At 38.8% G+C, this 27,115-nt stretch overlaps 3 protein-coding genes across 3 annotated transcripts; all 3 read right to left on the bottom strand.

Annotated features, from left to right (window-relative positions):
• Nucleotides 1–667: 667 nt before the first annotated feature.
• LOC136753404 (extracellular calcium-sensing receptor) lies at nucleotides 668–5,941 on the bottom strand. The gene is made up of 6 exons (XM_066709477.1): nucleotides 5,883–5,941; nucleotides 5,462–5,753; nucleotides 4,498–5,313; nucleotides 4,174–4,401; nucleotides 3,644–3,767; nucleotides 668–3,400 (listed from the first exon to the last, which is right to left on the bottom strand). The coding sequence occupies exons 1-6, from the start codon at nucleotides 5,924–5,926 to the stop codon at nucleotides 2,487–2,489; spliced, it is 2,418 nt and encodes an 805-aa protein (XP_066565574.1). The 5' UTR covers nucleotides 5,927–5,941; the 3' UTR covers nucleotides 668–2,486.
• Nucleotides 5,942–13,414: 7,473 nt separating this feature from the next.
• Nucleotides 13,415–21,421, bottom strand: LOC136753403 (extracellular calcium-sensing receptor-like). Its single transcript, XM_066709476.1, has 6 exons — nucleotides 21,318–21,421; nucleotides 20,694–20,982; nucleotides 19,735–20,544; nucleotides 19,420–19,647; nucleotides 18,342–18,465; nucleotides 13,415–14,328 (listed from the first exon to the last, which is right to left on the bottom strand). The coding sequence occupies exons 1-6, from the start codon at nucleotides 21,404–21,406 to the stop codon at nucleotides 13,415–13,417; spliced, it is 2,454 nt and encodes an 817-aa protein (XP_066565573.1). The 5' UTR covers nucleotides 21,407–21,421.
• A 1,451-nt stretch (nucleotides 21,422–22,872) lies between these two features.
• Nucleotides 22,873–25,859, bottom strand: LOC136753886 (extracellular calcium-sensing receptor-like). Its single transcript, XM_066710269.1, has 5 exons — nucleotides 25,602–25,859; nucleotides 24,562–25,377; nucleotides 24,231–24,458; nucleotides 24,014–24,137; nucleotides 22,873–23,786 (listed from the first exon to the last, which is right to left on the bottom strand). Exons 1-5 carry the CDS (start codon nucleotides 25,857–25,859, stop codon nucleotides 22,873–22,875), a joined length of 2,340 nt encoding a protein of 779 aa, XP_066566366.1.
• Between the last annotated feature and the right edge of the window lie 1,256 nt (nucleotides 25,860–27,115).

Below are 27,115 nucleotides of genomic sequence, written 5' to 3'. Positions count from 1 at the left end.
AACAAATCCAGCTTCTGCTCTCATCTCAGGGTTGGTGATCCAAAGAAACCACAGTGTCCATATACAGTCCCGGGAATAAAATGGCCAAATTAAAATGAAATAAAAGCCCTCGTTAAAAAGATAACCAAAAACCCAATGCCTTGTACTTTAAATAAAGTCCATTTGTGGCTAAAAAATACTAATAAGTCCACCAAAGGTAAAAGTAAAATTATTGAAAAATAAAAGATCTCTACAATAATAAAAATAATAAAAATCTCTGCCTCTCAATCTCACTCTGCAATCTCCCCTCCCCAGCTCCAAACCTGAGAGCTTTTTACCTCTGGCCTTTCAAGTGTTCCTCATTGTCAAATATTGAAACTCGTATAACCTGGTGAATAAGCGGGTGCTCTCGTGAATGTGTGATTAGCCACGTGCGTATTTAAATCCAATCAATCAGGAATAAAACTCGTGCATATCAGTGAAAGAAGGGAGGAAAGCAAATTAAACAAACGTAACATTTGAGCAAATAAGAAAAAATAGAAGGGGAAAAAAGAAAACCAGAAGGTTAAATATCAAACATATCAATAACTGTCAAAAATATCAAATACTGCTTTAAACTGAAATAAAGTGATTCAGAGTTAGTAGAATGTCAAAATGAAGTCAGTTTTGTCATATTGAATTTATTGGCAAGTCAAATAAATTGAGAGTTAAGTTTACATAATTGATATATAATAAAGATCCAGAATCCATATTTGAGCAAAATCAGGAAATTGTAGAGGCTCAGGTGGAGACAGGATGAACACCAAGGCTGCAGCATGCCTGGAAAGAGCACAATTAACCTCTGGTCACTGCATTGCAGAGATCAGAATATTTTCTCCTTATCCATTCCATGCTCGTGTTTCAGTCCAGGGTTTTGATATTTAAACAATAACATTATATTATAGGATATACATATATATTATGGTTGGGCATTGTGAGTAATGTAGTGGTTAACAAAAATTAGTACAAACCCTAATGCTACACAACACTTGATTTCTTGTTTAACAAGTATTATGCTTCAATGTCCCTTGGGCAATTGAAAAGCATAATGTGTAAATCTGACACATTATACTTTTGGTAATACTACCACTGGAATGTAAACATACAGTGCAGGTGAGGGGTTGACTATTCCCCCCACTGATTACAAGTGAACATATATTATTACTGGAGCACATTAGGAATAATTGTCATCTTATTCTAAATTTAACTAATGCAGCAAATTGCACCATAGACATTGTTACAAAGAACACTTTGTATTCCTGTTTGTATGCATCTTGATGTCCCTGTGAAAATGTTAGAACAAACACAAATAGTCTTAATCTTCCTTGTTGTGTAATCCTTTAATACCACAAAACACAACATCTGTCTGAAGAAATGCACAAATTCAAAATCTGTTAAACAATGGTCCATATTTATTCTTTCCACTTCAATTTTAAAAAATAATCAATCCTGTTCAATTTTACGCAGCATGTTTTTTGTTTAATTTAATTCAGGCTTTCATAAAAAAAAACAACGTGTTCAAATATACAGAAAAGCAAAACATAACTAGGAGCTAAAATGTCATCTTATTCTAAATTTAACTAATGCAGCAAATTTCACCATAGACATTGTTACAAAGAGCACTTTGCATTCCTGTTTGTATGCATCCCGATGTCCCTGTGAAAATGATAGAACAAACACAAATAGTCTTGTTTTGTAATCCTTGAATCCAACAGAACACAAAAATAATCTGAAGAAATGCACAAATTCAAAATCAGTTAAATAATTGTCCATATTTTTTGTTTCCACTTCAATTTCTAATAATTAAAATAAGGAAATAATCAATCCTATTCAATTTTTTTTTTGTGAAAAAAAAAACGATGATGTCTCCTTTCATATGACTTAAAACTAATTTTGCATTATATTCTCATGATAATGTCAGTATGCTTCAAATGTATATGGTGAAGCATTTAACTAGTCGTTTTGTATAGGCCAATCATGTGTTGCATAGGTTACACAACACAGTTGTTTAACATGTTTTCTCATAATATATCCAGATGCATCTTTCCTCTGCTCCTTTTTGAGATGCCATTGCATTGTAGTTAACTTCAGTTTTATTGTAGTAATATACTCATTTGGTCTATATTTGGATTGTGGGTCTGTAACTAAAAAGTCACCTAAATCTATTCAAATTAAAAACAGTACACAGTCAAGATTGTTAACACAATTATATCATATGACTCAGTTATTTACAATTATATTGAACTGTATTCAAGTGATAAAATGTATCCTTGTATAGTATTTGAGTAGTAAATTAATTTCTGAGTTGTTCTAATTATATAGAATAATTGAGTATTCAATCCCATTTCAATTGTATATATCATATTATAGCATTTATTGATTCTTTAGTATGTGACTGCTCTGCCATAGCTAAACTTTTTACCAAACCTAATGGTTGAGATCCTTATATACTATAGTCTATACATCTCTCAAAGTGATTTTGAAAGCATTTTACGCATCATGTTTTTTCTTGAATTTAATTCAGGCTTTAATAAAATAACATAACACTTGGGTGCAAATATACAAAATAGCAAACCAAAACTAGAAGCCAAAATAGCAAATATTTCCACAGCTACTGTGAACTTGCCAGGAGAGCTGATATAAGCTGGGATAAATGTGATCCAGACTGCACAGAATATGAGCATGCTGAATGTGATGAATTTGGCTTCATTGAAGTTATCAGGGAGATTGCGAGCCAGAAACGCCAGCACAAAGCACATGGCAGAGAGGAATCCAATATACCCTAACACAGCCCAGAATGCACCTGCAGATCCCAGGTCACACTCCAGAATGATTCTGTCTGCATAGTATTTCATGTTCCTGTTGGGAACGGGAGGTGAAATTGTCAACCAAAGCACACAAATCAGGACCTGTATGAGTGTGAAAGCAAGAACACTTAACCTCTGCTGTGTGGGCCCAAACCATTTCATAATATTATTGCCTGGCAGTGTAGCCCTGAAGGCCATTAACACCACTATTGTTTTCCCCAGAACACAAGAGATGCACAGGACAAATGTGATGCCAAAAGCTGTGTGGCGCAACATACAGGACCACTCAGAGGGCTGGCCAATGAAAGTAAGTGAGCAAAGGAAACACAGAGTTAGTGAGAAGAGCAGGAGGAAACTGAGCTCAGAGTTATTGGCTCTAACAACAGGCGTATCTTTGAATTTAAAGAAAACAAGTGCCACAGCTGTGGTTAAGCAGGCTCCGAGCAGAGAAAAAAATGTTAGTGTTATTCCCATGATTTCTTCAATCGACAGGAATTCAATTGCTTTTAACACACATTCATCTTTTTTGTCATTAGACCAGTATTCCAAGGAACATTGAATACAATAAATAGAATCTGTAAGAAAATGACACATATAGTTAGAAGACTATAACACACAGTTCTAATGAAACCTATTATACATTGTAAATCATGAGTTCCCCAGGCCCTACTTCTTCAGTTCCTCATTCCCTCATTCCTCAGTCTCATGAAAAAGTGGACTGTATATATAACATATACAGTGCAATTGTTTTTAAGATTACTAATACTAATATAAAATAATAAGAGTTTCAGCAATGATGGAATACACTTTCCAGTTACCTGTAGTGTTGCTGATCTCTCCTGCTGCACACTGTATGCAGTCATAGCAACAGACTGGCTTTCCTTTCTGAACTGCCTTTCGAGTGCCTGGGAGACAGCTCTCACTGCACACGGATCTAGGAATCTACATAGGGGCGGTAAAAATTATATTTAATAAAATGTTTAAACAATATTCTAAGTATTCCTTTAAAAAAATCTGTAAATAAATAGCCATTTTGAGTGAGTCTTCAATACATAGCACAGACATATAGCGTCAACTAGCGGTAATGCATTTCATCCAAGTCTGCAAATGATAAAAGATTAAACATTACATAGTTTACCAATCTTTTTCATTGCAGCTGTCAATAGTACTCTTTTTTTAAGAAACCTGCAATCTATTAATATTATATATGAATTACTTAATGCTGTTTATTAATTGCATACATTTAAAGGTCTAAGCAAAATTGCAAACCTAAAAACCAGCTTCAGTATATTCAGTGCTAATCTGTCACAATTACTCTTAATTTATAATCAATAATAAAAAAAAATACCTCATTCTGACCTCCTGCCCAGACAATGTTGACATCATTCATGACAAACTGATGACCTGCTGGCAATGAAGAATCATAGTGACCGACATTCGTGAACTGTATGCTGCTTTCATTTACAAGTTGCCAGTTCAGTAATTCATATCTCGCAATTGGGTCTCCGTTCTGGTCAAAGGAAACCGTCTCTCCACTTTTGGTTGTGAAGTTGACAGTTGTCAGATATTCCAGCAGCTGTGGAGAAAAAATACTTAGATATAATCATACAAGAAAAAGATGATCAATTGATCAATTGTATATTATTTAATTCTGACGTAAATATTGTCATACCTGCCATGGTTGAGTAATTTTACCTCTAAGACAGCTATGACTGACATTAGGAGCATGCTTTTTTGTACATTCGAGTAGGCTGTGTAGAGAATATGCAACAGCATACACAGCTTTATATACATTATTTGATATTCTCAGTTCAGACACATCAGTGTATCCATTCTTCAATTCTCTTAAATATTCAGTCCCTGTGCAAGGGTTTCTACGTTTTTTATTATTGTCTTCTGTCAGAGAACAATTAAATGCAATTTCCCAAAACTCTTTAAGGAGAGCGTTGTTTGGATCCTGAGTTGGATGGACATTTATTAAGAACTCTTTCAGTCCATCAATTTTGGTTTTCATGACAGCAAATCCAATCGATCCACGAAGAATTCTGCAACCTTCTGCAGCCACTAAGTTACTGGAAGTTATCCAAGCTTCACTGCCAATTAATTGGAGACCAGTAACATTTTGAAGGAATAATTCTTTTAGTAAAACTGTCATATCTCCTTGACCTACAAATGCTACAACAACCTTAGCAGTGCTCTTTTTTATAACTTTAATAACATTTAGAATTTTCTCCCGGGGAAATGTTTGGTGAATGGCCACGGAATAATCAATACAAATCCCCTCTTTTTCAGCAACTTGAACAAAGGTTGCCATCCCATTGTTGCCATAATCATTGTCAGTCCTAATGGCTCCAACCCAGGTCCATCCAAAGTGCTTGACAAGCTGTGCCAGGGCTCTGCTTTGGTAATAATCACTTGGGATGGTTCTGAAAAATGAGGGAAATCTTCTTCTATTGCTCAGACATGCACAGGTAGCAAAGTGACTTATCTGCAAGGAAAATAAATAACAGCATATCATTGAAAATAAATTAAAAAAGGGAATATAGTAAATTGTTTATTATACCACAAAGGCAGATATATATATATATATATATATATATATATATATATATATATATATATATGTAATTTCTCACCACTGGAATATGAAAAGGTCCAACTGCAGCTGACATTGCAATGCTGGGGGATGATCCAGACTCTCCTATTATAGCCTGAACTGCAGCGGGTTTGGTGCAGGCTGTGTCAGAGAGAGTTTCCTCATATCCATTCATTAAAGCCATGGCTGCTCTTACAGCAGAAGGTAATGAGTCACAGGAATCATAAATTTTATAACCCAAGGAAATGCCAGGAAGAAGATCTGTACTGTTATTTATTTCTTCAATGGCAAATATCATCGTCTGTGCTGACTGGAATTCTGCTAAATTTAAACTAAAACGAGAAGATATAATGTTTAGTTTGATTTAAACTAAAAGCTTCCTTTCATAACATACAGTGCAATCAAAAACAATGTATTATGAATGTAAACAAAGATGACTTGTTTTGTAAATGCAAACTAACCTTTCACATTCCAGAGGCTCTGGTTTGCTCCTAAATGGAAACATTTTTTCCACAGTATCACTGTGGATTGCAAACACTCCTCCAAGCATAATGTCTCTCTCATTAGATAAGTGTGGAGCCATTACTCTTCCCTGTAGCCTGCAAGCAGGCATTTCTGCTAATGCCATAACAGCCACAGCTATCACCAGTGCTGCTGCTCGTAATAACATCCTAGAACTAATGAGGACACCTCTTCTGATCAAACACAATGTTTTAGTCTTTATATGACACAGGAGGTCCCTGGGTGGGTTAAATAAACATGGAGTAAATATTAGACACTCTGTGAAGCATGAGGTCTCAAAGGTTTGATTTTAATTCTACCCCAGGTCAAAAACTAAAATACTGAACAGTAATTACTCTTCTGTTAATTCAATCACTTTCCTGATTGCAATTTTGTAGCAAAGATAAAGAGAACATAAAAAATGAGAAAAAAACTTGTTAGACCCGCAAACGTAACAACATCCCACAAACGTAATAAACCACAAACGTAATACAAATCTGCAGCTTTTATTGTAATAATCCCACTAGCATATTAAGTTTCCAGCAAATGTAATAGCAGTTGCCTACCACAAATGTAATAAGTCATAACTATTACATTTGCAGGGATTTGTTTTGTTTGTGGGAAGGTGAAAATCTTCAGCTTTCCACAAATGTAATAAATCACTAATATAATCAAAATCTGCAGCTTATACAAGTTTCTAACTCTAAATGTCTTCAACAGCCAATTACATTTTCTTCCCACATATTCTTGTCCTGTAGGTTCTTGCCTGTTTGGCCTGATCAAGTGTTTTTGCAATTAAACCCTATCATATTAATTCCAGGTTTATTCCAGGTTTTAATTCAAAGCCAAGTGTAAAGCATCTCAGGAGAGGCAATAACAGTATCATGTCACTCTAGCAATGAAAGACTTACAACCAATCATAGTAACCCTATACAAAAGTTTCATTACACACTCACCTGCTATACAATTAAACTATGCACAATAAATAATGTGAAGTATTGATTGTCAGTAACAGCTGGATATTATTTATCCTCATTACAGCTTCAAATATTTGATATTCCACCCAGAACATGATTCTACCTCATTTCCATTCCTGTTTGGAGCCAATAAACTCATTTTTTTAGAATAGTTTTTTCTTTATAAAGATTTTGTAGCGATCCTGCCGGGTGTCTGTGTGTATGTGCCAGTAGGGCAGCCCAAAGGTGGTGGGGGGGGATGTAAAAGTGTGTATGCAGGGTGGGTGAGTCAGTTCGGGGACTCTGTCTGTCTATCTGTGTGTATGCATAAGTGTGAATGTTTGTTACATGTGGGGTGTCATGTTGAGGGATTAGGGAGGGAAGTTGTGGGTATTTGTGTTTGTGTGGCTCCCTCCCGTCTCGGAGTGGTACTGCCGGAAAGCAGTGATTGGACGGGAGTCACCAGATAGGGGGTGTATATAAGGGCGTGGTGACGTGCCAGGAGGCTGAGTTGAGTTGAGTTAAATGAAGAGAAACATCTGTGTGTTTGGAGAGAATCTGAAGGAAAAGGGGGAAAAGGGAAGTACCTCTGTAACAGATTAATAAACCACAGTTTTTGTTTTGGAAAACTCTGCCTCTGCTTTATTTTATCAGCAACCAGTAAAAAGGCAAGGTCGCTAAAATATGTTTACCTTCAACATGCTAACTTTTTGATAACAATGAATATAATTTTGATATTCAATATTTAGAAAGAATAAACAATTCTAAAAACTGGATGAGTATATTGGGTCCAAAAGAGAGTGAAAATTTGGTAGAATCATGTTTTGGGTGGAGTATCCCTTTAAACACAATAGTAGCCTATGTTTGACCCATTTAAATAAAATGTGTCTGCATATCAAAAGCCAAAAACTTGAATATTTATTTTGAACAGTGTTTCATTTTTTGAAATAATGAAAATGAAACATTTCTCAAGATTTAAAAATTAAAGGCTTGCGAACAATTAATGACTGACATCAGTTGAACTTAAATTAATGTCAGTGAATGCAGGAAAGACTCTGAATTCCCCTGTACTTAACTGAAAATTTGCCAGACAAAAGAAAAGGATAAATAATATGTTACATTTACTTTAAATAAAAGTATTTAAGTTAAGTGTCATCCAAGCTCTCATCCACCTATTATTGTTTGAAATAATTATTTGATAGTTGTGTAAAACCCCAGTTCTGACCAGTTTTGACCAGCTTGTAATTCATAACACTGATAACTCATGATTTTTGCCTATATCGATATGTTCAGGTAATTCTCTGAACAGTGTCGTTGTCGCTTGCTCGTGTCACTTGCCGTCAGGACACTGTGTTAGTGATTGTAGCTGTTTTAGTCGCACAGTGACGATAGCTCATCATTTTATAGCTATCAATCCAAATCCCCTACCTCTGCTAAATAGAGAACATCAATTAAGAAAGGGATTACATACAGTTTGCAGTTATACAGTTAGAGTAAACAGTCACCATCGCGAAATAAACCCAGATAGGGTGATTTGGACCCTGACGAGAAGCAGAGTAAGTTACACGTCTTACAAAATTAATATATTCAGATGAAATATCAATAGTGAATTGAAAATTATATTATTAGCAAAATTACCAATTAGCAAATGTGACAGGCAAACAGTGAATACTAACAGTAGCGGTTTATAGCCTACTGTCATAATTGAGAAATAAAAGACCGTTGACTTGATTGAACAATTAGAACTAAAAATAATGTAACACTTTGCGATTTTTCGATGTGTTATTATTTTATTTGTAGCATTAGAAAATGTCACCTGTAAACATACAGATTGGTTATGTTACATACATACAGTTAATACAGGTCCTACATAATTGTGAGCTAATCACTGCAGACAAGATGTGAAGTCATAGTTAGAGCTCAGGGGAAGGGGACATAGGGGCAATCAATATAAACAACACAAGATTGTATTGGACTACATCTATACACTTATATTGGGCAACATTATCATAATTATCCATACACTCATAGTGGGAGACAGCTGTTTTATTCAGACAGAGCTAATTCTAGGGGTACGTATTGCCAGACAAGAACCCTTGGGCAGTGCTTCCTTTTTCAGATAACCGGGATAGCATTCGCAACCTATTGTTATCTTTCAAGTTGGAAGCACTGCCCAAGGGGGAGGGATTACTGTATAACAAAAACAAGGGAGGAGGCAGCAAGCTGATCAGGGAACCTACCCCGAGGCAACCACTAGGGGCCACACTTGGGCTGCCCAGGAGTGAGAACAGCAGTCATGCTGTACCAGGACTGTCTGCAATCAGCATGTATTTTTGCATTTTTATTGCGCTTATGTTTTGTAAGTCGTCCTGGATAAGGGCGTCTGCCAATAAGTAAATAATAATAATAATAGTATACAAAACGGGGCTACACAGGTCAACTTTTACGCCCTGCATTACAACAGCATGGTCGGCTGCTCTACTAATGCATCTAGGAGCAAGGCCATATATCTACTTGCATAATATATGGCGCGGGCAATCAAACAACTTGTGCGCCCTCCGCACATTAACGTGGCAGTGGAGCCCTGATTCTGCAGGAGCGGGGGCCATAGACCCACTGAATAACACACAGTTGGCTAGTCAACTGAATAGCCACAGCTGAACATAACAGTATATACAGCATGGCAGCATGAACATTCATCTTGCATTCATGCAGCAAAGAAGAAATCACGTTTACTGAACGGTACAGAGCGGCCAGCTCCATTGTGCCGTCAATGCGATATGCAGGAAGTAGATCATGCACCAACCGCATAACACGGGAGCAGTTGTCACCTGTTAGTGCAGCTAATGCAGGACAACAGCAGGATCTACCATGACAATCAAACCATAAACATTGTGGAAAACAATTAATGCACTCACTTCATAACATGGAAGCATTGGCCGCTTGCTCCACTAGCCCTGGTAGGAGTGAGGCTACACCAGCTCTACAATGTTGTACAAATGAACTATAAACACCACGGGGCGTAGGAACTCATTAACTATGTACACAGCGGAACACGAGAGCCTGCTCAAGTGCTTACCGCTGAGGACAGCAGCAGTGGTCTTTTGCTCTATGGCCAGAGCGGGCCACAGACCTGCTGACCAAGGAACAATATACATAGCGAGTTAGTGAATAACTCAAGCTAGAACGGAGCCACAGTCCTGATGTTTACACGTGATATATACATAGCACAGTACAAGCCAGACACATGCTCCACCGTGACACAATGCAATAATGAACAAACTACATACAGTGCGGTCTCGTAAGGCAAGATACATGGAGGCCGCATGACAGACCCAGGAGCAGCTAGTGTGGGCAACAAGGGTTTTGCCACCAAGTACTAAGTCGAAGGGGTCAAATACTTATTTCCCTCATTAACATGCAAATCAATTAATAACTTTTTTGAAATGTGTTTTTCTGGATTTTTTTGTTGTTATTCTGTCTCTCACTGTTAAAATACACCTACCATTAAAATTATAGACTGATCATTTCTTTGTCAGTGGGCAAATGTACAAAATCAGCAGGGGATCAAATACTTTTTTCCCTCACTGTATAAGCAACCACCGCTGTGTTGTCCGTCCAAACCAGCACATGTCTGTCCCATAGGACTATCAGGAAATGACACAACTACTTGTAACTCCAGGACATTGATATGGAGGGCCCGTGCGGACTCCGTGCACCTGCCTGTGTCTTTCTTCATCACTACTAGGTTTCAGATTGTTCCCAGTGGCACACCGAGGGTCAAATTGTAAGGGCTCCGCCATCAATGGAGCACCTTCCAGCACGCTGGAGTGACTGTGACTCGGCATGCTTGATCGTGGCGAGCTTGCATCTGTAAACACCCAAACCTCTCTGTGAAGCTATTACTCTGATTGACTAGCCAGCTGTGTATTATGTTGAATTTTCAGTGGGTCTATGGCCCCGCTCCTGATGGATCAGGGGTCTACTGCCATGTTAATTTGTGGAGGGCACACAGGTTGCTTGATTGCCCCGTGCCATATATTGTAGATTACGGCCTTGCTCCTAGCTGCACTAGTAGAGTGCTATTGCTATTGTAAGTGGAGGGCGTAAGAGTTGACCTCTGTTGTCCCGCTTTGTATATGCTGATTCTAGACAGTTCCTGGTAAGAGCATGACTATGGTACTTGCTCTTGGGCGGCCCAGGTGCGGCCCTACAGGGCCCCTGGGATTACCGTCTGGAGTTACTGTTACTGAGTCCCCCTAGCAGAACACCACCAGTCAAAAGTTTTAGAACACCCCCATTTTTCCAGTTTTTATTGACATTTCAGCACAGTTTTTAAGTACAGTTTCCTACACCATCAAAAGGCACATGGAAACTGGAGGAAACTGACAGGAAGAGATCTGGCAGACCCTAAACCACAACAGAATCAGAAGTTTCTGAGAGTCAACAGCTTGCATGATAGGCGGCTCACAGGACAAGTACTTCAAGCCCAGATTAACACTGGTTGAAGTAAACAAGTCTCAGTTTCAACTGTGAAGAGAAGACTTCGAGCTGCAGGTTTGACAGGTCGAGTGGCAGAAAGAAAGCAATTGCTAAGATGGCAACATAAAAATAAGAGGCTTGCCTGGGCCATGAAGCACTGCCAGTGGACTACTGAAGACTGGAAGAAGGTCTTATAGACCGATGAATCAAAATTTGAAATCATCGGTTCATCACGCAGGGTGTTTGTATGCTGTCGAGTAGGCGAAAGGATGGTTCCTTAGTGTGTGACACCACCTGTCAAACATGGAGGAGGTGATGGTCTGGGGATCCAGAGTTGTGTGGCACCCTGAACCAAAATGGCTACAACAGCATTTTGCAGTGCCATTCAATACCCTCTGGTATACACCTAGTTGCTCAGAGGTTCATCCTATAGCACGATAATGACCCAAAACATAGGATGAACTGGACAGAAGGGTGAAAGAAAAATGCAACACATTTGTGGGAACTTTTGCAACAGTGTTGGGAAGAACTTTCCGAACAATATTTGATTTCCATTGTAGAAATAAGACATTTAGACATTAAACTGCATACATTTCAATAAAAACTGGAAAAATGGAGGTGTTCTAAAACGTTTGACGAGTAATGTATGCCTTTGGGCAGGCTCCCTTATCAGCTTGCTGCTTCCTCCCCACTTGTAAAATTTTATTTATACAGTAACCCCTCCCCCTTTGAGCAGTGCTTCTGACTTGAAAGATAATGATAGGTTGCGAATGCAACCCCGGCTATCTGAAAAAGGAAACAGCCCAAAGGTTGCAAGGCCGTGTGGGAGTCCTGCTCCTGGCAAAAGAGGATGAACCTGTGCAGACATCACCTCTTATACAAACAGGATGTGGGAAGAGACCTGTTTGAGTGATGTGCACAGGGGCCTATGGCAGCTTTGATAGAGTGAAGTTTCGATCGGGTTCCTACGGAAGTGGACAGAAACCCCTCCCTCTTGGGCAGTGCTTCCTTTTTCAGATAACCAGGGTTTGCATTTGCAACCTATTGTTATCTGCACATGTAAACCCATATAGATCACCTGTATATGTATATGCAGTGGCATAGGTTTGGTTTCAGAATTGGGGGGGACACGTCCACTATGTCTATGGAGCCGGGCTCACATTATTGGGGGGACTATTAAACTACTTTATGGACCAGCCAGATGACTTTCAACATTGACTCTGAGGTGTTGGTGGCGCATCGTCTGCATGGTGAAACAAGCCCTGTGGGAGAGACAGAACATCTGCTTGTTCAATAAGCAGGAGCCAGACCCAAAGACCATCACACGGAGGGGCATAATCCTGGTTAAAGATCATGTCAATCTGGAGATCCATCAGAGGGTTTTGTTGTATTTTGTTTGTCTAATGCATTTACCATTAAGTTTTCAATGCAGCAGATTGTTTTTTATTGATTTGATTGACTTGTTGCACTTGACTTAGTTCCATGCATTTATTGTTTTATTTGAATGCACCTGATCACTTGGTTTTGTTTTCTGAATATGATTTATTTGACCATTTCAACATTTTAGAAATTATTTTAGAATTTAATTTTAAAATTGTAATTAAAAGCATTAAAATTTTAATGGTTTTATTTGTAATGTAAAATACTTGTTTTTAATAAACAGAAAATAAGACTGAGCAGTAATGAACACATTCACTCTATGTTACAGTATTCTTTCAAGTTTAAAAAGAGAATGTTGATTGGAAATGTTTTCAAAAATTGAATTGTTTAATTACAAAATAATAAGATACAAACTGAGGTATTTTCAGATCCAAGAAAAGTTCAGATTATAATACATATTTCCATATTTTTTAAATTAAATTACATCTCTAATAAATTGTACACCTGTATTTTTTATCAGACATAACTGTATATCTATCAGACATTAAAAAAATAAACCATCTACAATGAGTTTGTAAAGTGTCAACTTCACCTTAAGTAAAGTGTTTAAAGATGCAGAAGCTGTAAAAGCAATGTGGATATTTTACAATGTGCATATAGGAGACACGGTTCTCCTAAAGAGACTTTGAGTGCACTTTACCCATTAAGCGTTTCTTTGTATTTAATTCAGGCTTCAGCAAAATTATGTAACACTTGGGTCCAAATATACAGAAAAGCAAACCAAAACTAGAAGCCAAAATAGCAAATATTTCCACAGCTACTGTATACTTCCCAGGAGAGCTGATATAAGCTGGGATAAAGGTGATCCAGACTGCACAGAATATGAGCATGCTGAATGTGATGAATTTGGCTTCATTGAAGTCATTAGGTAGTTTACGAGCCAGAAAAGCCAGCACAAAGCACATGGCAGAGAGGAATCCAATATACCCTAACACAGCCCAGAATGCACCTGTACATCCCAGGTCACACTCCAGAATTATTCTCTCTGCATAGAATTTAATATTCTTGTTTGGAAAAGGAGGTGAAATTGTCAACCAAAGCACACAAATCAGGACCTGTATGAGTGTGAAAGCAAGAACACTTAACCTCTGCTGTGTGGGCCCAAACCATTTCATAATATTATTGCCTGGCAGTGTAGCCCTGAAGGCCATTAACACCACTATTGTTTTCCCCAGAACACAAGAGATGCACAGGACAAATGTGATGCCAAATGCTGTGTGGCGCAACATACAGGACCACTCAGAGGGCTGGCCAATGAAAGTAAGTGAGCAAAGGAAACACAGAGTTAATGAGAAGAGCAGGATGAAACTGAGCTCAGAGTTATTGGCTTTAACAACAGGTGTATTTTTGTATTTAAAGAAGACCAAAGCTATGCCCATGGTGAAGCAAGCCCCGGCCAATGAAAGAATCATGAGCAGAATTCCCATGATTTCACTAAATGACAGAAATTCAATTATTTTTAATACACATTTGTCCCTTTTCTCATTTGACCAATATTCCTCTGGACACTGGATACAATCGTTAGAATCTGCAAGAAAAACAGACAATAATATTATGTCAAATCCTATTGATATTCTTGCAGTTTACAAACTTTAAACAACTTCAAAATATTAAAAAATGAAATAGGTATCTTTTATGCAAAGGAAGACAGGCTATGAAGCTCCTGCAGTAAATCCATTCGAGGAGATGCAAGACTGAGAGCCTATTGTCAGTGAATCTGCTTAAACTTGTTGCTACATTAATTCTAGAAGTCATTGTTAGTTATCTTTCAAGTCGGAAGAACTGCCCAAGGGGGAGGGGTTTCTGAACACTTCCGCGGGAACCCGATCGAAATGTCACTCTATCAAAGCTGCCACTGGCCCCTGCGCTCGTCACTCAGAACAGGTCCCATCCCACTTCCTGTTCTATAAAATGTGACGTCAGCGCAGGTTCGTCCTCTTTTTCCTCTTCGCTTGACTCAGGAACGTAAGCTCTCTGTGTCTGTGTTTGTAATAAACATTCAAACTGCATATTTAGGCTGGCTGGCTTACTTCATAGTGTTGTTCACCACCGTTTTCGCTACACATCGTCTCTGTCTTGTGTGTGTTTAGTTATTATTGATAGCTAATCCCGATTCTGTCCCGTCCACGCACCGGAGGTCCGGCTGCGCTTTCAGTTTCAGTTTCGTTCACAAGTACGCTTCTGGTACAACAGCTGTGGAGCCGGTTCGGCAGGGCGGACGTGGATCTCTTTGCCTCAGCAGAGTCCACACACTGCCCACTATGGTTCTCCGTCCAAGACCGCTCAGGAACCCTAGGGATCGACGCGCTAGCTCACAAGTGGCCGCACTGTCTCCTTTACGCGTTCCCACCCTTCCCCTTTCTCCCGGTGGTCATGGAGAAGGTCAGGAGAGAACAAGCAACAGTTCTGCTGATAGCCCCGCGGTGGCCTCGCAGATTCTGGTTCGCGGACCTGATTGCCCTCCTCCACGGAGAGCCTTGGCAGCTCCCAGTGAGAGCGGACTTATTCTCCCAGGTGCAGGGCATGCTTTGACACCCCAATCTGGGCCTCCTCCAGCTCTGGGCCTGGCCCCTGAGCAGGAGCGATTGATTGCCTGGGGTCTGTCGGACGCGGTAGTTGCCACTATTCAGTCGGCGAGAGTTCCCTCTACGAGATCGCAGTATTCCTACCGCTGGCGGATGTTTAGCACCTGGTGCCAAGACGGCGGTCAAGACCCAATTAATTGCCCCATCAGGGTCATATTGCAATTTCTACAAGAGCTGTTGGACCAGGGCAAGTCCCCATCCAGGCTCAAAGTGTATCTGGTGGCCATTTTGACATGTCATGTTCGGATTGATGGCGAGCCTCCTGGGTCTCATTTTCTGGCTATGCAGTTTCTGAAGGGAGCTCGATGGCTACGGCCTTCTCGAACCCTTTCACTGCCCGCATGGCGCCTTGATGTAGTGCTGGATGCACTTTCCCAATCCCCATTTGAGCCACTGAACTTAGCTGAGCTGAAGCTGGTGTCACTTAAGACTGTGTTTTTGCTGGCAATCACCTCTGCAAAACACGTGAGCGAGTTACACGCCCTGTCCGTACACCCATCGTGTGTCCGTTTTGTGGGAGATGGCTCCAGGGTCACGCTACGGCCTAACCCTGCGTTCCTCCCGAAAGTGCTGTCTCCATTTCATGTCAACAGGCCTATTGAGTTGATGGCTTTTCATCCTCCTCCCTTTGCTTCAGAGCAAGAGAGTCGGCTTCACCTGCCCTGTGCGGACCCTCAGGTGCTATTTGGAAAGCACTAAGGACATTTGGCGCTCAGACCAACTGTTTGTGTCTTACGGAGCATGGACACAGGGCCAGGCACTTTCAAAGCAGCGCCTCTCGCATTGGATTGTGGACACCATTACCATGGCCTACGAGTCTACCAGGACCCCAGTGCCTGATCACCTGGTGGCCCACTCGACTCGAGGCGTTGCAACATCGTGGGTCCTTTTTCAAGGTGCCCCCTTGGCAGACATTTGTGCGACTGCAGCTTGGACCTCACCGCTTACATTTGCCAGGTTCTACAGGTTGGATGTGACAGGACCAGTCCCTTCCATTGGGAACCCGGTTTTGGCTGTAGTCAAGCCCCAGTAGCCTGCAGGCTCTGGCTCCTGCCATGTCTTTCCCTTCCACCGGACTATGCCTTCCAGTCGAGCACCCACACAAGGCTGCTCCTGGATGTACAGACAGCCCTGTCGATGTATTCCCGGGGCTTGTTGTGCGGCCTACAGGCATGTTGCCTTAAGAGGCCGCCCTGTATATAGTTCATCCATTGTAATTGTGTTGCGGTGGTGCATGCGTTTGGCCTGTACCCCGCTCTGTGTATTGGTCAGCAGGTCTGTGGCCCACTCTGGCTGTATTATGCCATAGAGCAGGGGACCGCTGCTGTTGTCCTCCAGTGGAGGGCACTTGAGTTCTCCAGTGCCCCGCTGTGTACATAGTTCATTTATTCGCACGGTAGAGCTGTAGTTGTCCTGCGTTAGCTGCGCTATTCGACAGGTTTCAACTGCTCCTGTGTTCCACGTGTGGCGCATGAGCCAGCTCCTGCACCCCGTGATGTATATATGTGTATATATGTATTATGTGTTAAACAGCAGGACTGTGGCTCCATTCTAAAATTGTAGAATGGAGTTTACTGCCGCTGTTCCCAGCTGACGACACTTGAGTTCGCTGCCTCGCTGTGTATATAGTTCCTTTGTTAACACAGTAGAGCTAATGTTGCCTTGCCGGTCTAACCAGCAGGCGTCAACTGCTCCTGTGTTCCATGGGCGGTGCATGACTTCGTTCCTGCACCCCATGGTGTATATAGTTCATTGTACAAAATCTAAATTGTCAGCACAATGGAGCTCTTCCACTCTGTACTGTTTAGTTGAGTTGGATGCTCTTGTGCTGTGCGCTGACAGCATGAAGGTCTTGCTGTCACATGATATATATGTATTGTGTATTGTTCAGCTCGGCTACTCTGTTGACTAGCCAGCTATGTATTATATTGTATTTTTCTCATTGGGTCTGTGGCCCCTCTCCTATTGGATCAGGGGTCCACTGCCATGATATTGCGCGGAGGACGCACAAGTGGTTGATTGCCCGCGCCAGACATTGTGCAAGTAGATTACGGTCTCGTTCCTAGCTGCACTAGTAGAGCAGCCGGCCTTTCTCTTGTAAGCGGAGGGCGTAAGAGTTAACCTCTGTAGCCCCACTTTGTATATGCTGATTGCAGACAGTTCCCGGTAGAGTGTCACTACGGTCCTCGCTCCTGGACGGCTCAGGTATGGCCCTATGGGGCCCCTGAGGTTACTGTCTGTGTTGCCAAGGTCCCCTATCGGTGCACCTCGGGGCAGGCTCCCTTATCAGCTCGCTGCCTCCTCCCTTGCGACGGTTTTGTTATATAGTAACCCCTCCCCCTTGGGCACTGCTTCCGACTTGAAAGATAATGATAGGTTGCCTATGCAACCCCGGTTACCTGAAAAAGGAAGCACTGCCCAAGGGTTGCAAGGTTGCGTGGGAGTCCAAGCTCCCGGCAAATGAGGACGAACCTGCGCAGACGTCACGTTTTATAGAACAGGAAGTGGGAAGGGACCTGTTCTGAGTGACGAGCGCAGGGGCCAATGGCAGCTTTGATAAAGTGATGTTTCGATCGGGTTCCCGCGGAAGTGTGCAGAAACCCCTCCCCCTTGGGCAGTGCTTCCTTTTTCAGATAACCGGGGTTGCATACGCAACCTATCGTTATTTTGTATAACAGTATGTGCTAAATTACTGTAATGTTGTGCAAGGTATAAAGAATAATGTTGTCTTTCTAACTACATTAATATCAACTAAAAAACAGGGCATTGAAGATAACCTAAAACTATACTTAATTTATACTGTATTCCGGTAATAGCAGATGAAAATCAAACATTTGTGTCTTTTTTAATAATCAGTGGGTCTGTATTAATTAAATGTAATGCATATAACTGATGTAATTAATACTAAGAAAACAAAAGGAACAGCTCTTTCAATTTTGAATTCCCAGTCATTTACCTGTGGTTTTACTGATGTCTCCATCAGCACACCGTATGCAGTCATAGCAACAGAGAGGTTTCCCCTTCTGAACCGCCTTTCGAGTGCCTGGGAGACAGCTCTCACTGCACACTGACTTAGGTATCTGCACAGCAAAGTTAGAACAAGTTTCAATGGATAACTTTAAGTAATCTGTCAGATTTAGCTCTAAAAGTTTTTCTATTAATGTTATTTCATAGAAAATGGTATGAGGATTATCATAGCCCTTAAGCATGACAACAAGCGTAACTTTTAAATATAAATATGTAAAATATTTTCTTATAGTGAAACATATGAACTAATTGCATTTTTTAAAGTATTAATATAGAAAGGGGAATTGGTATTTTTCCTAAAATTATGTTCTTATATGTCTTTATGTGCTGGAAGTAACGCATAAGTAAGGTGTATGGTATTTGTCCAGTCCAATTCTATCATTTAAGCAATGTTTAACACTTTACAATTTAAAACTCAACATATAATGGTGTCTAAAGTGTGCTATAGTTCCCAGAAAATGATAATGATTTAAAATAACTAATATATATATATATAATCTTGTGGGATTGATTACTTGCACTGATGATCTCCTCTGTTATTGCAAAGGAAAAATAACTTGACGAGTTGCCGTGGTGAAGACAAATCCAGTGCTTTTGTAGTTTTTTTTCATGTTTATTCCCCATTTCCAGGAAGTTAGTACACACCACATACTGAAACTCTGACACAGCTCTAGGCTTATGGCATCCTTTGTTAATTGGTGAGTTACAAATATGTTAAAAGTTGCTAAAATTATAGAATCAATCTGGTATCAAACCCCAAACACTTACTTATTGATTATTATTAGAAACACATACAGAGGCATAAAACCATCATGGTGCTAGTAGAAATATAGAAAAATTGTACTATTCTCAACAAGTGTCTTTGCAATCCATTGATAGTGATAGATAATATATTAATTGCACAAATTCTCAATATTTTAAAAATATAAAATCAATCTAAGTGTACTGAATGCTGACCTGTCAGAGCTCTTTATTTAATTATCAACAATCTTTGCTTCTGCTCTCACCTCATGCTGACCTCCCGCCCAGACAATGTCGACATGATTCATGACAAACTGACGACCTGCTGGCAATGAAGCATCATAGTAACCGACTGTGGTAAACTGTACGCTGCTTTCATTAACTGGTTGCCAGTTCACTAATTCATATCTTGCAATTGGGTCTCCGTTCTGGTCAAAGGAGACCGTCTCTCCAGTTTTGGTTGTGAAATTGATAGTTTTCAGATATTCAAGCACCTGTGCAAAATAAGACACATATTGACATAAAATGTGCATTATTTGCATGCATGATAAATCATTTAATAATACATTGTACTGACTTACCTGCCACAGTTTAGTGTTATTTTTTTTTTCACAACTGTAATTAGTAAAAGCACTTTGTCTTGTTTTGCACCCAAGCAAGTTATGTAGAGAATATGCTACGGCATACACTGCTTTATAAGCATTACCTGCTATTCTCAGTTCAGACACATCAGTATATAGGTTATTTACTTCTCTTAAGTTCTCAGACCAACTGCAAAGTTTTCTATGATTGTTATTGTGAGATTTTGAACAATTAAATGCAGATTCCCAGAATTCCTTAAGGAGGGCATTGTCTGGATCCTGAGATGGGTGGACTTTCATTAAGAACTCTTTCAGTCCATCAATTTTGGTTTTCATGACAGCAAAACCGATCGAACCCCTCAGAATTCTGTAACCTTCTGCTGTTGCCAGGTTACTGGAGGTTATCCAAGCTTCACTGCCAATCCACTGCAGCCCAGTGACATTGTGAAGGAATAACTCTTTCAGTAACACAATCATGTCTCCTGGACCTATGAATGCTATAATTACCCTTGAAGTACTCTTTTCAATAACATCTTTGATCTGAAGAATTTTCTTTTTGGAATATGTTTCATGAATGACCACTGAATATTCAATACACACCCCCTCTTGCTCAGCAGCTTGGACAAAGGTAGCCATCCCATTGTTGCCATAATCACTGTCAGTCCTAATGGCCCCAACCCAGGTCCATCCAAAGTGCTTGACAAGCTGTGCCAGGGCTCTGCTTTGGTAATAGTCACTGGGGATGGTTCTGAAGAATGAGGGAAATCTTTGCCTGTTACTCAGACATGCACAGGTAGAGAAGTGACTTATCTGTAAATGATAAAAAATATTTCAGATGAACTACTTTAAAAGAAAAATAAACATTACCAAAGCATGTCATAATTATATATGTGTGTGTGTGTGTGTGTGTGTGACAATCATTACAGCAAAGTCAAGAAGCATTATTTAGAATTTCTTACCACAGGTATCTGAAAAGGGCCGATTGTTGCTGAAATTGCAATTGTGGGTGAAGATCGTGAATCTCCTATTATAGCCTGAACTGCAGCTGACCTTGAACAAGCGGAGTCAGAGAGAGTTTCCTCATATCCATTCATTAAAGCCATGACTGCTCTTAATGCAGATGGTAAGGAGCAGGAATCATAGATTTTATAACCCAGGGAAATGCCAGGAAGGAGATCTGGATTGTTATTAATTTCTTCAATGGCAAAGATCATTGTCTGTGCTGACTGGAATTCTCCTAAGTGTAAACTTTAAAATAAATTGATAGGAAATGTTGATTTATGTATCAGTTGCTGTGATTATAATAAGTGCATTTAATTAAATTATTGTATATGGAATAACATTGTATTTTTTAGTTTGTTTTTATTAATTACTTGTTACTTTTACTTACATTACATGAATAAAACAAACAAACCTTAAAATCCTAAAGATTGAGTCAGTTTCTCCTGACATTTTAATATTTATATTAAAAAATGTAAGTTACATATGGTAACAACTATATGTAGATTAAAATACTACTAATAATTTTGGTGACAGTGACAATTATTCATCTAAAAAGGCTTGATTATCATATGTAGACTTACTTTTCACATTCCAGAGGCTCTGGTTTGGTTGTAAATGGAAATATCTTATCCTTGGTGTATTTGTGGATTGCAAAGACACCTCCAATCATGATGTCTCCCTCATCAGATAAGTGTGGAGCTGTTGCTGTTCCCAGTAACCTGCAAACAGGAGGTCCTGCTGATGTCAAAACAGCCACAACCATCGCCAATGCCCTTGCTAGCAATAACATCCTAGAACTCAGGAGGACAGCTTTCTCATCAGAGACAAGTGGCACAATGTGTTGTCTTTATATTGTACGGGAGGTCTCTGGGGTAGATTAAATAAACATGGATTCAATATAAGACCCTCTGAGAAGCAGGAGGTCTCAAAGGTTTGATGCTAAATTCTACCCCAGGACAAAAACAAAAATGCAGAAAAGTAATTACTCTGCTTCTGTTGATTTGATCACTTTACTGATTGCAGTGCCACAATTTGTTGTTTTAATATTGTGTTGGTGTTCTCTGGGGTGTGTTAGATAAACATGGGGTGTCAGTTCATGCAGTTAAGCATGAATTCTCATAGGTTTGATTTTTTTTTAAATCAGCTTGTACACAACACATTTAAAATTAACAATCGCTATATTATTTTCATCATACTTTTATTGATTTATCTCACAATTCATTAATATGTTTACAAAGACAATATGTGACCATAAACTATTCACTCAGTTTATCTACAAATATATATTTTTGTTTTCTTCAAAGTTTTGTGTGTGTGTGTGTGTTTTTAGGCAGCTGTGATTGATTGATTTCAATTTAAGTTTATATGTTTTTACATTTACCATGTAATCACATCCGTATCGTCTCATGTCCAGTGTGGAAAAGAGCAAGCACATAAAAATACTTGATTTTCTGGATGAAGATTGCTATTACATACTACCCATAATATGATTTTAATTGGATTTGAAGTGTTTGAATTATGAATCATTGAAAATATTGATGTTCTGTATTTTACCTTTATTTCACAAAAAATGCATCTCCAGTTTATTCTGCATGCTGACTTCAGATTTCAGACTTCTAACTGGAGCTTGTGGTGCAATGCCATTCCTGGTACACAGTTCAAATTCTCTTTACATTGCATTAAAAACAAATGTTAATGTGCTTTTAGAGATATACATTTAAAATACCATTTTAAATATTTGATTACATTCTGCTCTTGCCGTAGAACCTCACTAGACAGCTATTCATGTGAAAATAAGCCTTCTAACTTTGAGTCCTTGGAATACATTGTATATAAGCAATGGGCTGCATTCTTATAAACCAGAATGACTGTCATGTACGTGTACTGTTGCTTTTTGTGGCATTTACTGTGGCACCAGAACATATTAACACCATTCACATTTCAACAGGTGCCGTTTACTTATGTTACAATATCAATATATAGGTAGACATAAGGAACTGATGAGTATTTATTTTTTAAATTGGAAGGACGTGAACAAAAGCTCTTCTTCAGTTTCAGAATCCAACTATCTACTCATTATCAATTAGTATGTACAGTATATTGTAGAAATATGTTCACACTTAAGTATGTATTATATTATTGTGACTTTGAAGGCATTTTACCCATCAAGTGCTTCCTTGTATTTAATTCAGGATTCAGTAAAATTATGTAACATTTGGGTGCAAAAATACAGAAAAGTAGACCAAAACTAGATGCCAAAATAGCAAATATTTCCACAGCTACTGTATACTTCCCAGGTGAGCTGATATAAGCTGGAATAAAGGTAATCCAGACTGCACAGAATATGAGCATGCTGAATGTGATGAATTTGGCTTCATTGAAGTTATCAGGAAGATTGCGAGCCAGAAAAGCCAGCACAAAGCACAAGGCAGAGAGGAATCCAATATACCCTAACACAGCATAAAACCCCACTGCTGATCCTACATCACATTCTAGAATGATTTTTTCTTTGTAGTATTTTGTATTGTTATAAGGATACGGAGGTGAAATTGTCAACCAAAGCACACAAATCAGGACCTGTATGAGTGTGAAAGCAAGAACACTTAACCTCTGCTGTGTGGGCCCAAACCATTTCATAATATTATTGCCTGGCAGTGTAGCCCTGAAGGCCATTAACACCACTATTGTTTTCCCCAGAACACAAGAGATGCACAAGACAAATGTGATGCCAAATGCTGTGTGGCGCAACATACAGGACCACTCAGAGGGCTGGCCAATGAAAGTAAGTGAGCAAAGGAAACACAGAGTTAATGAGAAGAGCAGGAGAAAACTGAGCTCAGAGTTATTGGCTCTAACAACAGGTGTATTTTTGTATTTAAAGAAGACCAAAGCTACACCCATGGTTAAGCAAGCCCCGGCCAATGAAACAATCATGAGCAGTATTCCCATTATTTCACAAAATGACAGGAATTCAATTATTTTTAATACACATTTGTCCCTTTTCTCATTCGACCAATATTCTCCTGGACACTGGATACAATAATTAGAATCTGTAAGAAAATCAATAGAATAATCAGAGGCCAACAAGGCCTCGTATTTGCATTTGCTTTGTTGGTACTATAGCAAAGGATGCACCACATGTTTAATTATGTAGATAGTTATTTTTATTGTTGCTGTTGGATATATTATCAAATATGTAGTTTTTATTATTATTTTTAGTCATTACTAAAAACACACTAGGAGCAGGTTATTCTGTTCTGAATACACTGCGAGTTACCTGTAGTGTTGCTGATCTCTCCTGCTGCACACTGTATGCAGTCATAGCAACAGACTGGCTTTCCTTTCTGAACTGCCTTTCGAGTGCCTGGGAGACAGCTCTCACTGCACACGGATCTAGGAATCTGCACAATGGAAACACCAATGAATTAATGAGCATTGGTAGGTGAGATGTAAGAATAATAGTAAGCTTTAAAATGAAAGGTAAATAGGTTTACCTCAACCTGATTGCCTGCCCAAACAATGTTGACGTGATTCATGACAAACTGATGACCTGCTGGCAATGAAGAATCATAGTAACCAACAGTGGTAAACTGTATGCTGCTTTCATTAACTGGTTGCCAGTTCACTAATTCATATCTCGCCACTGGATCTCCATTCTGGTCAAAGGAGACTGTTTCTCCAGTTTTGGATGTGAAGTTGACAGTTTTCAGAAACTCAAGCACCTGTGCAAAAGGAAATGTTAAAACTACAAATACAGCTTAATTGAACACATATAGCATTTGTATTATATATTAATGTATTATGACAATTGAGTATTTGCTTTACCTGCCATGGTTGAATTGTAGTTGGTTTTGAACAGCTATGATTTGCAAGAAGACCTTCCCTTTTTCTACATGTAAGCAGATTGTGCAGAGAATATGCAACAGCATAGACTGATTTATAAACATTGTTGTATATTCTCATCTCAGCTATGTCTACATATCTGTTTTTCAACTCTTTTAAGCGTTCAGATCCAGTGCAGGGTTTTATACCCATTGTATTATCTTGATTTGACAGAGAACAATTCAGTGCGGTTTCCCAATACTTATTTATGAGAGCATTTCCCTGAACTTTAGATGGATGGATATTGATTAAAAACTCTCTTAATCCATCAATTTTTGTATTAATAATAGCGAATCCCATAGATCCAGTTAGGACTTTATAACCTTCTGCTGTTGCAAAGTTTCTGGCAGTTATCCAAGCTTCACTGCCAATCCACTGCAGACCAGTAACATTGTGAAGGAATAACTCTGCTAACAGAACAGTCATCTCTCCTCTGGCCAGAAATGCTACAACAACCTTTGCAGTACTCTTTTTTATTATCGCTACAGTCTTGAGAAGCTTTTCTAAAGGATATGTTTCATAAATGGCTTCTGAATATTCAATACAAATCCCCAGCTTTTGGGCAGCTTCCACAAATGTAGCCATTCCATAGTTGCCATAATCATTGTCACTCCTTATGACCCCCACCCAGGTCCATCCAAAGTGCTTGACAAGCTGTGCCAGGGCTCTGCTTTGGTAATAGTCACTGGGGATGGTTCTGAAAAATGATGGAAATCTAATTCTGTTACTCAGACACGCACAGGTGGCAACATGACTTATCTGTAAAGGATAGAAAATAACATATTTTTAAAATTATTTTTTCTTTTATTATTTTTGTGGATTACTTTAGTACACTTAGTCAATGTCAACATGTAGTTACAAAAGTAGAGATTTTCATATGTATGTATGTATAGATGTAATATCAAATATGAAAGTGTGTGTTTTTTATAGCATTTACATTAAAACAAATATATAATTGCACAGTCATATTAGGTTTTCCTCACCACAGGAATGCGATATGTATCAACTGCAGTGGAGATGGCAATTGTGGTGGATGATCCAGATCCTCCTATCACTGCCTGAACTGCAGCTGGTTTGGAGCAGGCTGTGACAGAGAGAGTTTCCTCATATCCATTCATTAAAGCCATGGCTGCTCTCACAGCCACAGGTATTGAGCCACAAGCATCATATATTTTATAACCCAGGGAAATGCCAGGAAGAATATCTGTGCTGTTATTTATTTCTTCAATGGCAAATATCATTGTATGTGCCGACAGAAATTCTCCAAAGTTTATCCTAGGAAAAATATTTGCATTATATATACATGAAAATAAATTGTTAATTGCAATGATTTTCTTACCACAAAAGGAAAAAGTAATAATTAGTAGGATTGTCTCTGATACAGTCTAGTAGAAGAGACCGGTGAGGCAGCTCACTCTGTTAGATTCCTCAGATTAGGGGTTCCTAAACATTTTCACACTGTGGCCCAGCTATTCGTGGTATAGCATATAAAGCATTCACACATGCCCAGGTACAAAATGACAAACATGTAATTACCTTTTCTAGAACTCCAGAAATATTTTTAATTTAAATATTTAAGTTAATTGGGTGTAGGACACCTAATGTGCTATGAATTGATAAAGGTCTGCAGAGCTGTGTTTGGGAACCACAGCTTTATATTCTGAGAAGGTAATACAAAAAAAGGTGAAAACACTCTGTATCCCTTGACATGATATATATGTGCTTTCTTTAAAGGGTAAACCATCAGTGTGAACATCAGAATTACACAGAATTGTAACTACATATCATACTCAGAGAAATGTAACTACATATCATGTAAAAAATAAAAGAGCCATAATTTTAGGAGTTAAATAACAAGATATTAAATATCAATGATATATTGACAGAATTAAGAATTAAAACAAGTTAATATTGTTATAAATAACATCAAATAACATTAAAGAGGATGTATTACCATGCTGACATGTTATACATTAATATCACAATTATAACATTCCCTCAACCATAGCAGCCTTTAATGTTAATATTAACTTAAACAACATTTGTGGTTAATCCTCAACACATTTAATTCATGAATAAAATATCAAATCCAGTATTTAATTAAGGCCATTAGGTTCAACTGTATGTATCCAACAGGCTCCCCTTAATAATTATTTTGCAATGTATCCTACTCTTGCTGATATTTATACCTTTCTAGTCCTACACATTATAGACTAGCTGAAGAGTGTAATGTATTGCTATATAGTGTCTGCCAACTGCATATTCCATTTCAACATCAACACACTTTTAATACTGCATTTTAGAGCTTCAAAAGAAAAATAAACAAAACAATAATGATTATTAAAATATCATTCATGTTCTATATTAAAGAACAACACTATTGAGAGACTTTATTTTAAAATATGAACTAACCTTTTGCATTCTAGAGGCTCTGGTTTAGCTGTAAAGGGATGTATTTTCTCCTCTATGTTGCTGTGGAATGATAACACTCCACCAA

The sequence above is a fragment of the Amia ocellicauda genome, chromosome 7 (assembly GCF_036373705.1).
Source record: "Amia ocellicauda isolate fAmiCal2 chromosome 7, fAmiCal2.hap1, whole genome shotgun sequence".
Taxonomy (NCBI): domain Eukaryota; kingdom Metazoa; phylum Chordata; class Actinopteri; order Amiiformes; family Amiidae; genus Amia; species Amia ocellicauda.
Note: the sequence above shows the minus strand (reverse complement) of the source record. Positions and strands in the feature narration are given on the sequence as shown.

What these genes read in the sequence shown, in the direction of transcription:
- LOC136753886 (XM_066710269.1), bottom strand. Translation starts at nt 25,859, where the DNA reads ATGATATTTGCCATTGAAGAAATAAATAACAGCACAGATATTCTTCCT. An exon ending in GGGCAGGCAATCAGGTTGAG is followed by an intron (nt 24,138 to 24,230) that starts GTAAACCTATTT and finishes TCCATTGTGCAG; the next exon opens with ATTCCTAGATCCGTGTGCAG. An exon ending in AGAGATCAGCAACACTACAG is followed by an intron (nt 23,787 to 24,013) that starts GTAACTCGCAGT and finishes ATTTTCTTACAG; the next exon opens with ATTCTAATTATTGTATCCAG.
- LOC136753403 (XM_066709476.1), bottom strand. Translation starts at nt 21,406, where the DNA reads ATGATTGGAGGTGTCTTTGCAATCCACAAATACACCAAGGATAAGATA. An exon ending in GAGCCTCTGGAATGTGAAAA is followed by an intron (nt 20,983 to 21,317) that starts GTAAGTCTACAT and finishes TTTATTTTAAAG; the next exon opens with TTTACACTTAGGAGAATTCC. An exon ending in GCCCTTTTCAGATACCTGTG is followed by an intron (nt 20,545 to 20,693) that starts GTAAGAAATTCT and finishes TATCATTTACAG; the next exon opens with ATAAGTCACTTCTCTACCTG.
- LOC136753404 (XM_066709477.1), bottom strand. Translation starts at nt 5,926, where the DNA reads ATGTTTCCATTTAGGAGCAAACCAGAGCCTCTGGAATGTGAAAG. An exon ending in GAGCCTCTGGAATGTGAAAG is followed by an intron (nt 5,754 to 5,882) that starts GTTAGTTTGCAT and finishes TTCTCGTTTTAG; the next exon opens with TTTAAATTTAGCAGAATTCC. An exon ending in GACCTTTTCATATTCCAGTG is followed by an intron (nt 5,314 to 5,461) that starts GTGAGAAATTAC and finishes TTTTCCTTGCAG; the next exon opens with ATAAGTCACTTTGCTACCTG.